Source organism: Oryctolagus cuniculus, chromosome 14 (assembly GCF_051225735.1).
Source record: "Oryctolagus cuniculus isolate XC-2025 breed Fujian yellow rabbit chromosome 14, ASM5122573v1, whole genome shotgun sequence".
NCBI lineage: Eukaryota > Metazoa > Chordata > Mammalia > Lagomorpha > Leporidae > Oryctolagus > Oryctolagus cuniculus.
The window spans coordinates 90,148,525-90,164,526 of NC_142880.1; the positions used below are offsets into that span (position 1 = coordinate 90,148,525).

General features: G+C 41.7%; 1 protein-coding gene across 4 annotated transcripts in view; it reads left to right on the forward strand.

Moving 5' to 3' along the window:
* The first annotated feature begins 50 nt into the window (after positions 1-50).
* RAD17 (RAD17 checkpoint clamp loader component) overlaps positions 51-16,002 on the forward strand; it is a 40,232-nt gene continuing 24,280 nt past the window's right edge. For 2 of the 4 annotated variants that reach the window (XM_051853422.3, XM_089313243.1), the window contains exons 1-10: positions 57-417; positions 700-742; positions 1,466-1,569; positions 4,187-4,444; positions 4,931-5,014; positions 11,361-11,517; positions 13,769-13,905; positions 14,347-14,399; positions 14,490-14,615; positions 14,705-14,774. In XM_051853422.3, the coding sequence (XP_051709382.3) occupies positions 1,525-1,569; positions 4,187-4,444; positions 4,931-5,014; positions 11,361-11,517; positions 13,769-13,905; positions 14,347-14,399; positions 14,490-14,615; positions 14,705-14,774 (930 nt within the window). In that variant the 5' untranslated portion in view covers positions 57-417; positions 700-742; positions 1,466-1,524. Of the gene's footprint in view, positions 418-699; positions 743-1,465; positions 1,570-4,186; positions 4,445-4,930; positions 5,015-11,360; positions 11,518-13,768; positions 13,906-14,346; positions 14,400-14,489; positions 14,616-14,704; positions 14,775-16,002 lie in introns of all 4 variants that reach the window. The other 2 variants (XM_089313242.1, XM_051853421.3) reach the window with 2 other exon arrangements.

Below are 16,002 nucleotides of genomic sequence, written 5' to 3' on the forward strand. Positions count from 1 at the left end.
ACCGCGAGGAAGAGCCGGAAGGGGCGGGCAGCGCCAGCGCCGGCGGCCGCGGGGTCCTCGAGGCCGTGCCGGGCGCCCGCTCCCGGCCCAGCTCCGCAGTCCCAGCCGCCGCCAGCGGTTCCCTGGGCTTCTGTGACACGCTTCCGTGGCGTGAATGGAGGCCGGGAGCCAGCTCGCTGCGCGCTCTGAGTCAGGCAGTGCGCTGGATGCCTATGTCGCTCGCGCGCCTGGGGCCCCCGCCCTTCGCGCCGCGTCGCCGAGGCGCCGACGGGTGTGGAAGGACCCCGGGAGGCGGGACCCCCGAGAGGCTCGGTGCCGAGCCCGGGGAGGGTCGGGTGGCCACCCCAACACCGGAGCCGGCCCCGCGCTCCTTGGCTCCTCTCCGCCCGCGAGGGAGGGGAATGCGGCTCCCGGAAAGTAAGGCCGTCGCGGTTGTGGCGGTGTTTTCTGTGTGTGTCCTGGACGCGCGAGCCCATCTCTGCCTCCATGCCCTCCCGTCCCGCCTGGGACGAGAGAGACGGGGTTGCGGTGCCCCGGCCTGGAGCGGGGACCGACGAGCTCAGCCTGGCTGCCGGCTGGTTGCAGGATGGCGCTGAACGAATGTCTGAGCTCAGGACCGGCTGTGCAGCGCGTGGGGTGGTGGTGGGTGGGCTCGGGATGGTCCTGAACGTCTCTTCTGCCTCTGACATCTAATTTCAGGAAACGGGCATCGTCGCTGACAGTTACCTGCTTTTCCAAGGAGGTAATTGTCGGTCTCGCTTTCAATGAGCGGCTGCAGTGCTGACTGTCGGCTACATTGAATCGATTTTTTTTTTTTTTTTTTTGCTACTGTGCATTGCTGATAGCGGTCTACCCTCAGACGTGAATGACTGCCAGTGTGTGGAAGTGTGCCTCCTCAGATAGTCCAGTACACCTTCCCAGGGTACAGTTTGTTGGCCTTGAAAATCGTTCCTCCTGGCGGCCCTAAAATGGTTGAATTCACTGCTTTGCATCAGTATTGACGAATTACGCAAATCGGAAAACAGTGATGCCAAGACGTTTTCTGATGGCGTGCTCAAATGAAGTTCTAGAAAAACTGACAGTGAGATTCAGATGTTTTATTCAAAGTAACTGATATGTCTGAATTCACTGGATCTTGCCTTTTTTGAAATTTTAGAAATGAAGATGTAATAGCTTGCAACGGATTGGAGTAAAGGAATAGTTTAATTTTTGGTGTTAAAAACTTCTCAGAATTGCCTGATTTTTCTTTTTGAGGAAAGGTCAGCACCCAAATATGTTGCTGTGTTTTCTCATAGAAAACCACAGATAGATTCCTCTAACTTGTTTTAACGTTCTGATTTTTCTCCTGTTTACCACGCTTGCTTTCACTAGTTCTTGAGCCTTGATGTTGTTATGTTGTTGGTTGTATCGACTTAACTGTGCTTACAGTTCTTGACTTGAAGTGAGTTTTTCCTATTTCCTCTAGGTGAATTATACTTTGTTGTGCTACAGATTGTGTACTACGCATGGGAACTATTAAGATTTATGATGTCAAACACTTTTCTTAGACCAAAGGTGTCTTCCACAAAGGTATGTCACACTAAAATGGCCATGTGATAGTTACCTAAATGAATTAGGTGTTTTTACACATGCTCTTAATGACTGACTGCTGTCAGAATAATGGTGCCCATTTTTTTGCAATTAGTGATCTAAACAAATCTGTTAATAAGTTCTGGAACAACTGAACCCAAAAGCACAATTTTAATTTTGAAAAAGTGTTTGCAAGCCCAGTCACAAAGAAAAGGCTAAAAGCTCTCGAATGAAAGAGCATAGAAGAAAGAGACACAGGAATGGTGGTTGGTGATTCAGCTGAACCCCAGGCTGTACTTCGTCGCCCAGTGCGTGTCAGTTCTCAGAAAGATAGGGTGTGGGAGGGCGTGGGGTCAGACAGCATCAGTGTACCTGCATGGGAGCTGTTTCTGTGGTAGTATCTCTCATTTTCACTGATCTTAAGTAAATTATCAATTTTGCTGATTCTTTTTTCCAGTAGATTGGAATTCACATTTATGTAAAAAATACAACTATAAAATGGATAAGTAATGGGCAAATCAGAGTTGCTACCAATGGGTTTACTATCTTTGAGTACTCTTGAATACGGGAGAGGTGCCACGATTATAATACCAACGACCTTTTAATCAGAGGAAAATGAACCAGGTAGCCGTGACTGTGAAACTCTCCCAGTGACCCACTGCTGATAATATTCCATCCCTCTGTCTGAAGAGTGAAGTGTGACTTAGCATTTGTAAAATACTTAAAATAAACTACTTAAAAATCCCAAATTGCCTCCTCAGAGCCTACTTTGACCCTGACTTCTGGCTCTTTTTTTCCCAGAGAGGAGCATTGTCTAAAAAAATAGCTACCAACTGTGCCAAGTGTTTTTGAAGGAAAACGTAATCTTTCTTTTCTGATTTAGAAAGGCAAAACTTCCGTCTGCTGATTTACAACCCAAAACGTGCAGCACTGGTCGTGGGGGTGGGGTGGGAGGGACAGTTGCAGCCTGGAGTGGAAACTAAATACTGGTCTCCCAGGTGGTGACAGAAACCAGCTACTTGAGCTGTCCTTGCTGACTCCCGGCATCCTCTTAGGATGATCTCGAGCTGGTGCTTGGACTTGAACCAGGCTTTCTGATAAGGGATGTGGGCATCTTAACCACTAGGCTAAATGCCTGCCGCAGAAAATGCAATCTCGATTCTGCTTGTTAGCCAGGCAGGAAATCCAAAGTCAGTGTTAGTGTAGAGAAAATTCCTTTTAACACTTAATAACTAGAAAAACCTTTTTAGTAGTTAGATTAGAACTGCTTATTTCAATGTATTTCTATATATACTTACAAAGGATTTTGCAGAAAAAGAAATTATGCAAGGAAATGATGTAGAGAGGTCGCTTCTGCAAACCAGAATAACTCTGATTTTTCTGCCCTGTTGTCCCAGTACTTTTATCTAAGCATTTCTGAATGGAAAATTTCATTTTCCCTGGAAAACCTGCCTCACATATTAAAATACTTGTTGCTTCATGCATTGAAGAAAAATATAACCCAGTCATAATTACAGATTAGAGCCTTCTTAGCTTAAATCTTCACAAAGTCTTTTTTTCCCCTCCCAGCCATCCCTTCACAGAATCTTAAAGCTGATTGGAGTATTTAGATGTATGAAATGGTTCTGGGACTGGTGCTATGGCATAGCGGGTAAAGCCACCGCCTGCAGTGCCAGCATCCCAAATGGGTGCCTGTTCAAGTCTCGGCTGCTCCACTATAGATCCAGCTCTCTGCTGTTGCCTGGGAAAGCAGTAGAAGGTGGTCCAAGTGTTTAGGCCCCTGCACCCACATGGGAGACCCCAAAGAAGCTCCTGGCTTCAGTTGGCCCAGTCCCCCAGTCCCAGCCATTGCTGCCAATAGGTAGCGAACCAGTGGATAGAAGATGTAGAAGATTCTCTCTCTCTCTCTCTCTCTCTCTCTCTTGCCTTGTCTCTCTGTATTTCTGCCTTTCAAATAAATAATTTAAAAAAAAAAATTGTCAGTCTCAAGAGCTTTGATTTTGTTTTTAAGATTTATTTATTTGAAAGTCAGAGCTAGAGAGAGGAGATCTTCCATCCACTGGTTCATTTCACAAATGGCAGTTAAAAGCCAGGGCTGGGCTAAGCCAAAGCCAGAAACCAGGAGCTTTATCTGGGCCTCTTGCGTGAGTGCAGGGGCCAAGCACTTGGTCATCTTCCATTGCTTTCCCAGGCACGTTAACAGGGAACTGGATCGGAAGTGGATTAGCTGGTTCTTGAACCTGCCTCTGTATTGGATGCCATCACTGCAGACAGTGGCTTAACCTGCTGCATTACAGCATTGGCCCCTAAAGAGTACTTTAAAAAAGTATGCTATTCTTTATTTGGGGAAGATTACAACTAATAAAAATAATTAAGTTTTCATTATTTATGTAGTATTCATCATTAGCTTGGTTAAGTAGACAAGTGTGTGTTTGCACTTACTGTAAAGTGGGAAATATCTAATACATATAGAGCCAATTTTATTTAAAGAACTAATTTCTGAGATTATGATTTTAAATATTATAAGGATATGAATATTTTGCTTCCAGACTAACCCAGTTATATAGGGAATAGATGCATAAAATATTATAATATTTGTGTGATTTCTTTTTTTCAGGTAACAGACTGGGTAGACCCATCATTTGATGATTGTTTGGAGAATTCAGGCATCTCCACTATTACTGCCACATCATTAGGTGTGAATAACTCAACTCATAGAAGAAAAAATGTGTCTTCCACATTAGAAAGTAGCAAATTTCCAACTAGAAAAAAAGGAAAGCTGTCTTCCTTAGAACCGATTTATGGTCTAGAAAATTCAAAGGAATATCTATCTGAAAATGAGTCATGGGTGGACAAATACAAACCAGAAACTCAGGTACGAAGTAACAGCAAACATGTCAATGTAGTTTCATTTCAAGGTGGATGAGAGTGGGTGGGAAGGAAAGAGATGTATGTTTTCAGATTTTTTTTTTTACTCATAAGATTCTTTATGTGTAATGAATTAGAAAAATATAATATTTCCTGGATTTTGTGTGTGTAACAGTCGTTCTGAAGTTGTATCATTTGTTCTTTGTTTTAAGGTTAACTTAACCCCGACCTAGAATTGATCTCTTTCATTTTGTAAAATGTCATACTCTTTCCCTATTTCCTTCCCAAAATGTATTTCTAGATTTTCTTTGAAAATTATAATTGTAAACTTGGCCCAAATTAGCATAATGGTATCTGCTTAAAATACAATTTTTCCATAATAATATGAAAAATTCAAGTGTAATCTAAAGGAGCTGTTTTATTACAATATATGTTAAACTTGAAATTTTATTTATGTTAACAATATATGTTAAACTTGAAATTTTTATCTTAGCATGAACTTGCTGTACATAAAAAGAAAATTGAAGAAGTTGAAACCTGGTTAAAAGCTCAAGTTTTAGAAAGGCAACCAAAACAGGTAATTAAGTAAGAAGTGTGTTTAAAAATATCAAGCATCGTATGTTTCTCTGCTTTATAGAGTGTCATGAGAAATTGATCTTTGGGGATGACTTTATTCAGGTAAGCCTACATAAGCTTTAGGAGAAAGCTGCCTGATCTTACTAGTTATGACCTCACCTGGACAGTTTGAGTTTCCCCCTTTAAATGTGCCTCTCTTTTGTGTTTAGTCCTGTTATCAGCAAAAGGTACAGTAAACCAGGTAAGGCACTCATATATTTAACACATCAGATTATTACATACCAAAGCAAGCAGGCAAAATACATATTAGTTTTTGTCCTAAATATAGACTAACACGGCCGTCATCAGTTTATTTTTGGCTGGTGTTTTTTGTTTCACTTCCCAATTTCACATTTACTCAAACCCCAAGGTAGAATATTTTTTTCTTCTTCCAATCTGTCTTTTTAAACTTCTTTGTCTTGAAACTTTTGAAACAGCAAAAACAGAATAGTGAAAGTACTCATGTATTCGTAATATACTTACATGAAAGGCAGAGAAACAGAAAGAGATAAAGAGATCGTCCATCTTTTTTTTTTTTTTTTTTGACAGGCAGAGTGGACAGTGAGAGAGAGAGACAGAGAGGAAGGTCTTCCTTTGCCGTTGGTTCACCCTCCAATGGCCATCGCGGCCGGCCCGCTGCAGCTGGCGCACCGCGCTGATCCGATGGCAGGAGCCAGGTGCTTCTCCTGGTCTCCCATGGGGCACAGGGCCCAAGGACCTGGGCCATTCTCCACTGCCTTCCCGGGCCATAGCAGATAGCTGGCCTGGAAGAGGGGCAGCTGGGACAGAATCCGGCGCCCTGACCGGGACTAGAACCCTGTGTGCGGGTGCCGCAGGCGGAGGATTAGCCTAGTGAGCTGCGGCGCTGGCCTGAGATCTTCCATCTTCTGAGATGAGTGGGCTCATGCATCTCAGATGGCTGAAACTGTCAGGGCCAGGCCAGACCACAGCCAGGAGCCAGGAACTTCATCAAGGCCTCCCTCATGGATGGCAGAGACCCAAATACTTGAGACATCTTCTACTCTCTTCCCATGCATATTAGCAAGAGCTGAATCAGATATTCAAGCCACAATGCCAATGTCCTCCATACCTCCTTAACTGTTTGAAATTTTAAAGTAAGTTATAAACTTGAAGGCATTTCAGTCATACTCTTTATTTTTAATTTTATTTATTTATTAGAACTCCAATTTGCTGATTCACTCCCAAATGTGTACAGTGGCTAGAGCTGGGGTGGAGCCGAGGCAGAGAACCTGGAATTCAGTCCAGGGTTCCCATGTCAGTGGGAGGCACCAAGTGCATGAGCCATCGCCGCGGCCTTCCAGGGTCTGCATTTAGCAGGAGGCTGCAGTCAGGAGCTGGGAGTCAAACCTGGACACTCTAGTGTGAGTGTGAGTTCACTGCCAAGCCAGGCGTCTGTCCTACTTCCTTTCTTTAATTTAGAAAGGAACGAGTGTTTCCTAGCACACTTACATACCATGATTCTGGCAAATTAACTGCCATGCTCTGATATTATCTGTTGATCAGTTCATGTGCATACTATTTCAGTTTTCCCCAAAATGCTTTATGCAGCTGGTTTGATTCAACCAGTATCTAATCAAGGAACACACATATTTTATTGCCATATCTCTTAGATCTTTTTTTTTTTTTTTAAATCTAGTAATAGTCCCCTCTGCCATGTTTTTACCCGACACGTGGACTTATTGAAAAGAGTATAGCAGTTGACTTGTAAAAGGTCTCACGTTCTGGGGCTGCTGCTGTGGAATAGCAGGTGAAGCTTCTGCCTGCGGCGCCAGCATCTTGTATGAGCAGCAGCTCCTTGTATGGGCGCCAGCTCGAGCACCAGCTGCTCCACTTCCCATCCGACTCCCTGCTAATGGCCTGGGAAAACAGTGGAGGAAGGCCCAAGTCCTTGGGCCCCTGCACCCACGTGGGAGACCTGGACGAAGCTCTGGGCTCCTGGCTTCAGATTGGCCCAGCTCTGGCCGTGTGGCTGGCTATCTGGGGAGTGAGCCGGCAGACGGAATACCTCTCTCAGTCTCTCTCTCTCTCTCTCTCTTTCTCTCTCTGACTCTACCTCTCAAATAAATCTTTAAAAAAAATATCTCACATTCTGGATTTGTCAGATTGTTTTCTTGATTTTGCTATAATCCTGAATTTTGAATCAAGGATGTGTAAAACTCAAATCGAGAGGCAGAAAGAAAGAACTCTCATCTGCTGGCTCACTCTCCAGTTACATGCAGCAGCCAGGGCTGGGCCAAGGCTGAGATTAGGAGCAGGAACTCAATCCAGGTTCTCCATGTGGGTCCCAGGAATCCTGTCGTCTGAACCATCACTGCTGCCCTCCCAGCGTCCGCATGAGCAGGAAGCTTGGATTGGGAGCCAGTAGCAGGATTTGAACACCAGCACTCTGATAGAGAGTGAGTGTCTTACTTGCTAGACCAAATGCTCACCCCCACAAGTTGAACATTTTTGTAAGAATACTTTATAAGGCATGGTGGGGGTCGGCGCCGTGGCTCAATAGGCTAATCCTCCGCCTTGCGGCACCGGCACACCGGGTTCTAGTCCCGGACGGGGCGCCGGATTCTGTCCCGGTTGCCCCTCTTCCAGGCCAGCTCTCTGCTGTGGCCCGGGAGTGCAGTGGAGGATGGCCCAAGTGCTTGGGCCCTGCACCCCATGAGAGACCAGGAGAAGCACCTGGCTCCTGCCATCACATCGGCACGATGCGCCAGCTGGAGCAGCCATTGGAGGGTGAACCAACGGCAAAGGAAGACCTTTCTCTCTGTCTCTCTCTCTCACTGTCCACTCTGCCTGTCAAAAAAAAAAAAAAAAAAAAAGGCATGGTGGGTATTTTGTACTTTGTCCCATGAGAAAGTATAGATGCTTCTCCTGCTAAGTTTGAGTTTGGTCGTGAGACTGGGGAAGAGGTGGTCAGACTTCTTCATAATAGGGGAGCTTTCTCTTGCCAGCAGCATGTGGCCTATGGGGCAGTGCTGTGGTAGCTGAGGGTGCCCAGTTCCTCAGCAGCTTTTCCCTTAGCTTCCATTTTCAGCCTTGGCCTGCATCATTTACTGTACTAGGTTATGAAATGATGCTTTCCTACAATCATTAAGTAGCAGCTTTTGATGAAAATTTGCCATCAATAGCTAGAGCTATTTAATTACCTTTAAATACAGCTTCAACTGTTAGGACAAGATAAGTTTTAAATAATTTCCTTTAGCATTTTAATTATTTTTTTAGAGCAGTTTTAGGTTCATGACAAAATTGAGCAGAAATTATAGATTTCTCATATATGGTGTGTCCCTAAATGTGCATAGACTTCTCCATTATCAACATCCTCAATAGGCTAATCCTCCACCTGCGGCGCCGGCACACCGGGTTCTAGTCCCGGTCAGGGTGCCGGATTCTGTCCCGGTTGCCCCTCTTCCAGTCCAGCTCTCTGCTGTGGCCAGGGAGTGCAGTGGAGGATGGCCCAGGTCCTTGGGCCCTGCATCCACATGGGAGACCAGGAGAAGCACCTGGCTCCTGCCTTCAGATCAGCACAGTGCGCCGGCCGCAGCGGCCATTGGAGGGTGAACCAAAGGCAAAGGAAGACCTTTCTCTCTGTCTCTCTCTGTCACTGTCCACTCTGCCTGTCACCAAAAAAAAAAAAAAAAACCTACAAAATGCTACATGTATTGAAAATGACATGTCACTGACACCTGAAGTCCATTGTTTGCATGAGGGCTTCCCTTTAATTTTCAACTGAGTTACAGGAGTTATTTTGATTTGATGGGAACATATCCTTCTCTCTTGAATCAAGCTCCTTTCTTTCTGGCTCTGGCTCTAAACCCTTTGGTTTAGGGTCAAGATAGGATACTCATGATGGATTTTCAGTGTCAGTCTTGGCATTCCTCTGATGGTTTATAGAAATCCCTGTTACTTTTCTGAGTAATAAATTCTTGGGCAGTTTCTCTGACATACCTCTTTCATCCAAGCTTTTGATCATTGTTTTTTATTGGCTCAGCTAACATATTTTTTAGTGTTCACTGTGTTTTATCACTCAGTATCTCTTTATGAACACTATCATGTTTTATTGATTCTTTTTAAGATTTTTATTTATTTATTTATTTGAAAGGCAGAGTTACAGAGAGACAGAGGCAGAGAGAGAGATCGATCTTCCATCCTTTAGTTCACTCCCCAAATGGCCACGATGCCCAGAGCTGTGCCAATATGGAGCCAAGGAGCTTCCCAGGTCTCCCAAGCTGGTGCAGGGACCCAAGTACTTGGGCCATCTTCCATTGCCTTCCCGGGCCATAGCAGAGAGCTGGATTGGAAGTGGAGCAGCTGGGACTCGAACCAGTGCCCATATGGGATGCCAGCACTGCAGGCAGCAGCTTTACCTGCTAAGCCACAGTGCTGGTCTCCACTATCATGTTTTAAACCTACATAGCTTTATTATTTTACCAACTGAATAAATTCAGATGTTTGTATACATATATAGGTATTGGGGGAAGTATTTTCTGTATAGTTTTAAGAATCATTTCCCTCTGTAGATTTGGACTTTAACCAATCATACATTATTTTACCAAAGTTTCAATTATGTCAGTAATTATGACATTCTTCTAAAAATTTGGTGATACCTAGATTTATCAGTGGTCAGACTAAACTTCAAAAGGTCAAGTATTTGCTGAGTTTAAATTTTCAAGGCAACTTTTCTCCTTTAAAATAGTAAGTATAACTGTATTATACAGTGCAGACAATGGGGAGATTAACAAAAGTCTTCTTTTCTTAGTGTTCTGATAAGAGATTACCTTCTAGTTCTCTTAGGGGAAGCAAAACTTTCTCTATGTGGCTGTACCCACTGTGTCAGAAAACACACTTAAATCTATTATGTGAGAAAAATACACTGTTCCCGTGAGTGAGCTTCCTCTTCTTTTTTAAAAATGATCTTTTTATAAGTGTAAAGTTGCTGAATTAGCAAATACTGAACCATGTTTCTAAAAGAAATACATAATTAGGTTTCTGTAAGCAATGAGACACATTTTTTTGTCAACCAATCAATACATAACCTTTTTATTTGATTTGATTTTTAAAAATTTATTTGAAAAGCCAAGTTTAGAGAGAGGAGACAGGGAGGTAGACACATCTTCTGTCCACTGATTCCTTCCCCAATGGCTGCAAGGGCTGAAGCCAGGAGCTTCCTGAGGGTCTCCCAAATGGGTGCAGGGGCCCAAGGACTTGGGCCACCTTCCACTACCTTCGCGAGCACATTAGCAGGGAGCTGGATCCAGAGTGGATGGAGCAGCCAGGACTCGAACTAGGGCCCATATGGAATTCCAGCTTCCCAGGAGGCAGCTTTACCTGCTCTGCCACAGTGTCCGCCCCTTAAAGATTTATTTATTTGAAAAAGTTACAGGGAGAGACACAGAGGTCTTCCATCCACTGGTTCACTCCCCAAGTGGCTGCAACGGCCAGGACTATGCCAGGCTAAAGCTAGGAGCTTCATCCAGGGCTCCCACTTGGGTGGCAGTGGCCCAAGCACTTGAACCATCTTCCACAGCTTTTCCCAGACCATTAGCAGGGAGCTGGATCAGAATTGGAGCATCCAGGACACAAACTGTTACCTGTATGGGAATGCTACGGTTGTACATAGTGGCTTTACCAACTCAACTATACCACAATGCTGGCCCCTACTTCTTTTCTTTTTAAAAAAGATTTATTTATTTATTTATTTATTTGAAATACAGAATAGGGGAGAGAGGGAGAGAAGCAGTCAGAAGTTTCTTTTGGGTCTTCTGCACCAGACTGTCTTCTACTGCTTTCCCAGGCCATAGCAGAGAGCTAGATCAGAAGTGGAGCAGCCAGGACTCAAACCAGTGCCCATATTGGATGCTGGCACTACAGGCAGCAGCTTTAATTGCTATGCCACAGTGCCAGCCCCAAGAATATTCTTGGAATATTAAATAGTACTCAGTGAGAGATCTCTATTAAGATTAAATTTTATGAGTTCAGGTAACCTGTAAAATCTTTGTTTCAGACATTACTTCCTTAATTTAGCCAAAGTTTGGTTGTTACAACTCATCTTAGTAGGAAAGGACATCAGACAAGAGTTGAGGAATTATCAGAAGCTGGGCTTAAAATTCAGAAACAAGATAACTCTCATTTTATCTAAAACTTTTATTCTAACTAGCATAAATGTGAAATTTAGCCTTCTTGTACCAGATTTTCATTAAATATTTTTGAAGTAATAACATCTAGATATTAAACTCAGAAATATTACAACATTCCAGTGATTTTAATTTTTAATTACTGTTTGTATTTGGTTTTAGGGTGGATCTATCTTATTAATAACAGGTCCTCCTGGATGTGGAAAGACGGCTACTATAAAAATACTGTCAAAGGAACATGGTATTCATGTACAAGAGTGGATTAATCCAGTTTTATCAGACTTCCAAAAAGATGATTTCAAAGAGATGTTTAATCCTGGTAAGGTTTCCATTGAAGGTAGTAGAAATAATGGGAATATTGGAAATAACTTGGGCTTAGTAGAGCTTGCAGATGAAGCCGTATAAATGCATTTGTCTCCTATACTTCAGGTTTCAGAGAGAGGTAATTTTAGGTGAAGGAAGGGAGGGGTGCTTGTGTAGAGGAGGATGGGATTCTTTGAGGATTAAGATAACAAGCTCTTCCATTTGCATTATTTCTACACTTATTTTCCAGGTTCAGACTGGGAGTTTAGCAATGTAAATAAGAGCTTTTATTGATTTAACTGTAAATCAAGCCACTTAGGGGGTGAACCAACGGAAAAAGCAAGACTTTTCTCTCTCTCTCTCTCTCACTGTCTAACTCTGCCTAACTCTGCCTGTCAAAAAAAAAAAAAAGATACATTAAACTAACGGCTCCCAACAAAATATCTTAGATTAATAAATATCTGTTAGAATCAAATAAAATCAAAGTATAGGGCAAAGGCTGTCTTTGGAGTTTGGAAGGAGATTTTATTTTTATTCATAGAAAGAGAACATATTTTATGCATTCCATAAGCGGAAGGAGATTTTAGGATGAATATCAAAAAAATAATAATAGTACCAATTTAAGGGTATATTATAACTTCATGTGAAAATATACTTGTATTCTCTAGCACTATGAATTTATCTTTCTTATTTTTTTTCAAGACTATTTATTTGAAGTCAGAGTTGCACAGAGAGAGAAGGACAGGCAGACAGAAGTCTTCCATCCACTGGTTCACTCCCTGATTGGCAGCAATGGCTGGAGCTGCACTGATCTGAAGCCAAGAGCCAGGAGCTTTTTCTTGGTTTCCCACGTGGGTATAGGGGCCCAAGGATTTGGGCCATCTGATACTGCTTTCCCAGGCCATAGCAGGGAGCTGGATCAGAAGTGGAGCAGCCGGGACTCGAACCAGCACCAACATGGAATGCCAGCACTGCAGGTGGTGGCTTTACCTGCCATGCCACAGCGCCGGCCCCCTTTCTTAGTTTTTCTTACTGATCCAATGGCTGCCTAAACCGGGGATAGCCAGATCTAGGTCACTTGTAAGAGAAAAGGGATATACAAAAGTACAGTTTTATTTGAATGTGAAGTCTTCAAGATCCTTTCTCTGAGCTCTTTAATGTGCCCCATGCATACCGTGTGTCTTTGCTATGTATACCCTCAGGCTATGCCTGGAATTTTCCCTGTTTCCTAAATCATAACATTAATTTTGACAATCTGATAATTCTGTATTAGTCTTACATCTGAAACATGTCTTTTTCCTTTATTCCCAAGATCACTAATCCTTCTGTTTTTGTTGTTAACCTTTGTGGCTGCAGAGATTTCAATTCTACGCTCACACTCATTCAGAGAATCTTCATTATATAGACCAAAGTCATAAATGCTTTTACCAATTATATGAACGTTATACTTAGAGTTACATTCTGAAGTAGTTAATTCTGTGTTACTACATTCATTGGTATAGAAAAATTACTTCGGTCCATGTTAACTTTTGTCTTTTGAAATGAATATCCTATTTTATAATTTGAATAATTTTGTTGCATCATTAGAAATTGGTTGAGCATTGTGGTGCAGCAGGTTTAAGCTGCCACCTGTGATTCCAGCATCCCGTATGAGCACTGGTTCTAGTCCCTGATGCTCTACTTCAGATCCAGCTCCCTGTAATATGCCTGGGAAAGCAGCAGAGGATGGCCCACCTACTTGGGCCCCTGAACCCATGTGGGAAACCTGGATGGAGCTCCTGGCTTCTGGCTTCTGCCAAGCCCAACTGCAGTCTTTGCAGGCATTTGGGGAGTGAATCAGTCGATGGAAGTTTTCTCTGTCTCTCCCTCTGTAAGTCTGCCTTTCAAATAAATGAATAGGTCTTTAAAAAAAGAGAGAAAATAGTCAACAGCATTTTGGTGCATCAGGCATACATAATATATTTGTATATGAAAGTACATCAAAATGTTTGTGGAAAGTGGAATTAAAAGATAAGTTTATTGTGATTAAAAAAATTGAAGCTCACAGATGATATGAGGGGGTCTTCCAAAATACATAGAAAATTTGTATTATGAAAAAAATAGGCATGGATTTCAAAAATGTTTTGCACCAAAATAAACTTATCTTTTAATTCTGTTTTCTATGAACTTTCTGTAGTAGCTTTGTCTACATATGTATAACATTGATGTTTATAAAATTTATTAAAAATGAAAGTGGTGTTTTCATTTTTAATATGTTTCATTTGCAGAATCAAGCTTCCCTCTGCTTCCATATCAATCTCAGTTGGCAGCTTTCAAAGAGTTTCTATTGAGAGCAACAAAGTATAACAAACTACAAATGCTTGGAGATGATTTAAGAACTAACAAGAAGATAATTCTGGTAGAAGTAAGAACAACTTTTAAAATCCTGCTATAGCTGTTGAATAAAGAACTATAAGATATATCTTATGTGATGTATTCTCATAGCAGCCACAGTGGTAAAATACAGAGGCTTTGTCACATAGAAATCTAAAGTATTTTCAGTAACCATGAATAAAATAGCTAATGACTTATGTATAATAAAGCATAGGAAATACTTGGCAAAAGACTTTTCAGTAAAGATACTGTAAATGATAAAGTAACCCTAAGAAATCTGAAAATCAAGATTCTTCTTGATGTTTACTACTGTTTAGGATATTAGCTATTTTATATTTCTCTTTACTTCTGTGAAAGGTCCAGTTGAAATATACTGGATAGATAAAATCTCTTCCTGTTTTGATAAAAATAAGTCTGAAAGTAAATTTGAATTTGAATAAAACAGCTATTATTCATCCTGTATTTTTAATAGGATTTACCTAACCAGTTTTATCGAGATTCTCCTAGTTTACATGAAGTTCTAAGGTAAGTTTCAGTACAGTACAGTATTCTAAAACTTCAAATTAAATGGAAAGTGCCCTAAATTTCAACATTGCTATATTTTACTATTTTTAGAAAATATGTGCAGATTGGCCGATGTCCTCTTGTATTTATAATCTCTGACAGTGTCAGTGGTGATAATAATCATAGGTTACTGTTTCCCAAAGAAATTCAAGAGGAATGTTCTATCTCAAATATTAGGTAAGAAAGAATTTTCTGCTTGCAATGTTTATATCTTGAATTTTAAAAATTAATCATTTAACCACCATCTTTCTTTATAAAACTTTCAGTTTTAACCCTGTGGCACCAACAATTATGATGAAGTTTCTTAATCGAATAGTAACTATAGAAGCTAATAAGGTAAGCCTCTGATTAATTTGAGTCTTCCATCACAGTAATAGAAAGCCCATCTTGAATAGTGTTATATAAAATAGAGAAATTGGAGACATGTTATTGTGGTTATTATAGTTAGAAAATTTTATTATTCTCTTAAGACATGTCAAAAAATTTCTTTAACCTAGAGCAGGCATTGTGGCATAGTGGGTTAAACCACCATTCAGGATGCCTGCATCCTATACTGAAGTGCTTGGGAACAAGTCCCAGCTCCACTCTCCATTCCAACTTTCTGCTAATACGTACATTGGGAACTTACCACTTACATGGGAGACTCAAAAGGAGTTCCAGACTCCTACCTTTAGCCTGACCCAGCCCTGGCTGGTAGCCCAAAACTCAGTTGATTCTCTCAAGGACCTGAGTATTTGAGCCTTTACTTGTTGCCTCCCAGAGTGTGCATTAGCAGGAAGCTGGAATTGGGAGCAGTTCCAGGACTCAAACCCAGGCACTCTTGATAGGGGTTTTGGGAATCCCAGGCTAAGCCAAATGCCTTCCCTAAAATGAAATCAATTTTAAAATACTAACATAGAAACCTTAACAATCAATGGTATCAAGTTTAAAAATTAAATAATAAAATAATACATATACTTAATCTTGTGTTTAAAAAGTGAACTGTACGCTTGGACTTACCCCTAATGGTAGAGCTAGAAACGCACCATGGGACTCCAAATCTCAGTAGGTTGGCATGTACCAATGCCATCATACTAGTTAAAGTGATCAGTTTAAGTTCATAATTGATCATAAAGATAGGATTAAGTGTCAAAGGAATCACATAAACAAGACCAGTGTCTACTAATAATAACTGGTAGAATTAAAAAGCAGAGAATGATCCAACATGGGAAGTGGGATACACAGCAGACTCATAGAATGACAAATGCCCTAAATAGCACTCTGGCCTCAGAATCAGCCCTGAAGGCATTTGAATCTGGCTAAAAAGCCCTTGAGAGTATTTCAGGCACGGAAAGCCAAGACACTGTGGCAAAAAAAAAAAAAAAAAAAAAAAAGACCTAAATGAAAGATCTCTGTGAGTGAGATCCCAGTGGAAAGAACTGGCCATCAAAGAAGGAGGTACCTTTCTCTGAAGGGAGGAGAGAACTTCCACTTTGACTATGGCCTTGTCTAAATAAGGTCAGAGTTTGTGAACTCAAGAGGCTTCCGTAGCCTTGGCAGCTCATGACAAGAGCCTCGGGTGATT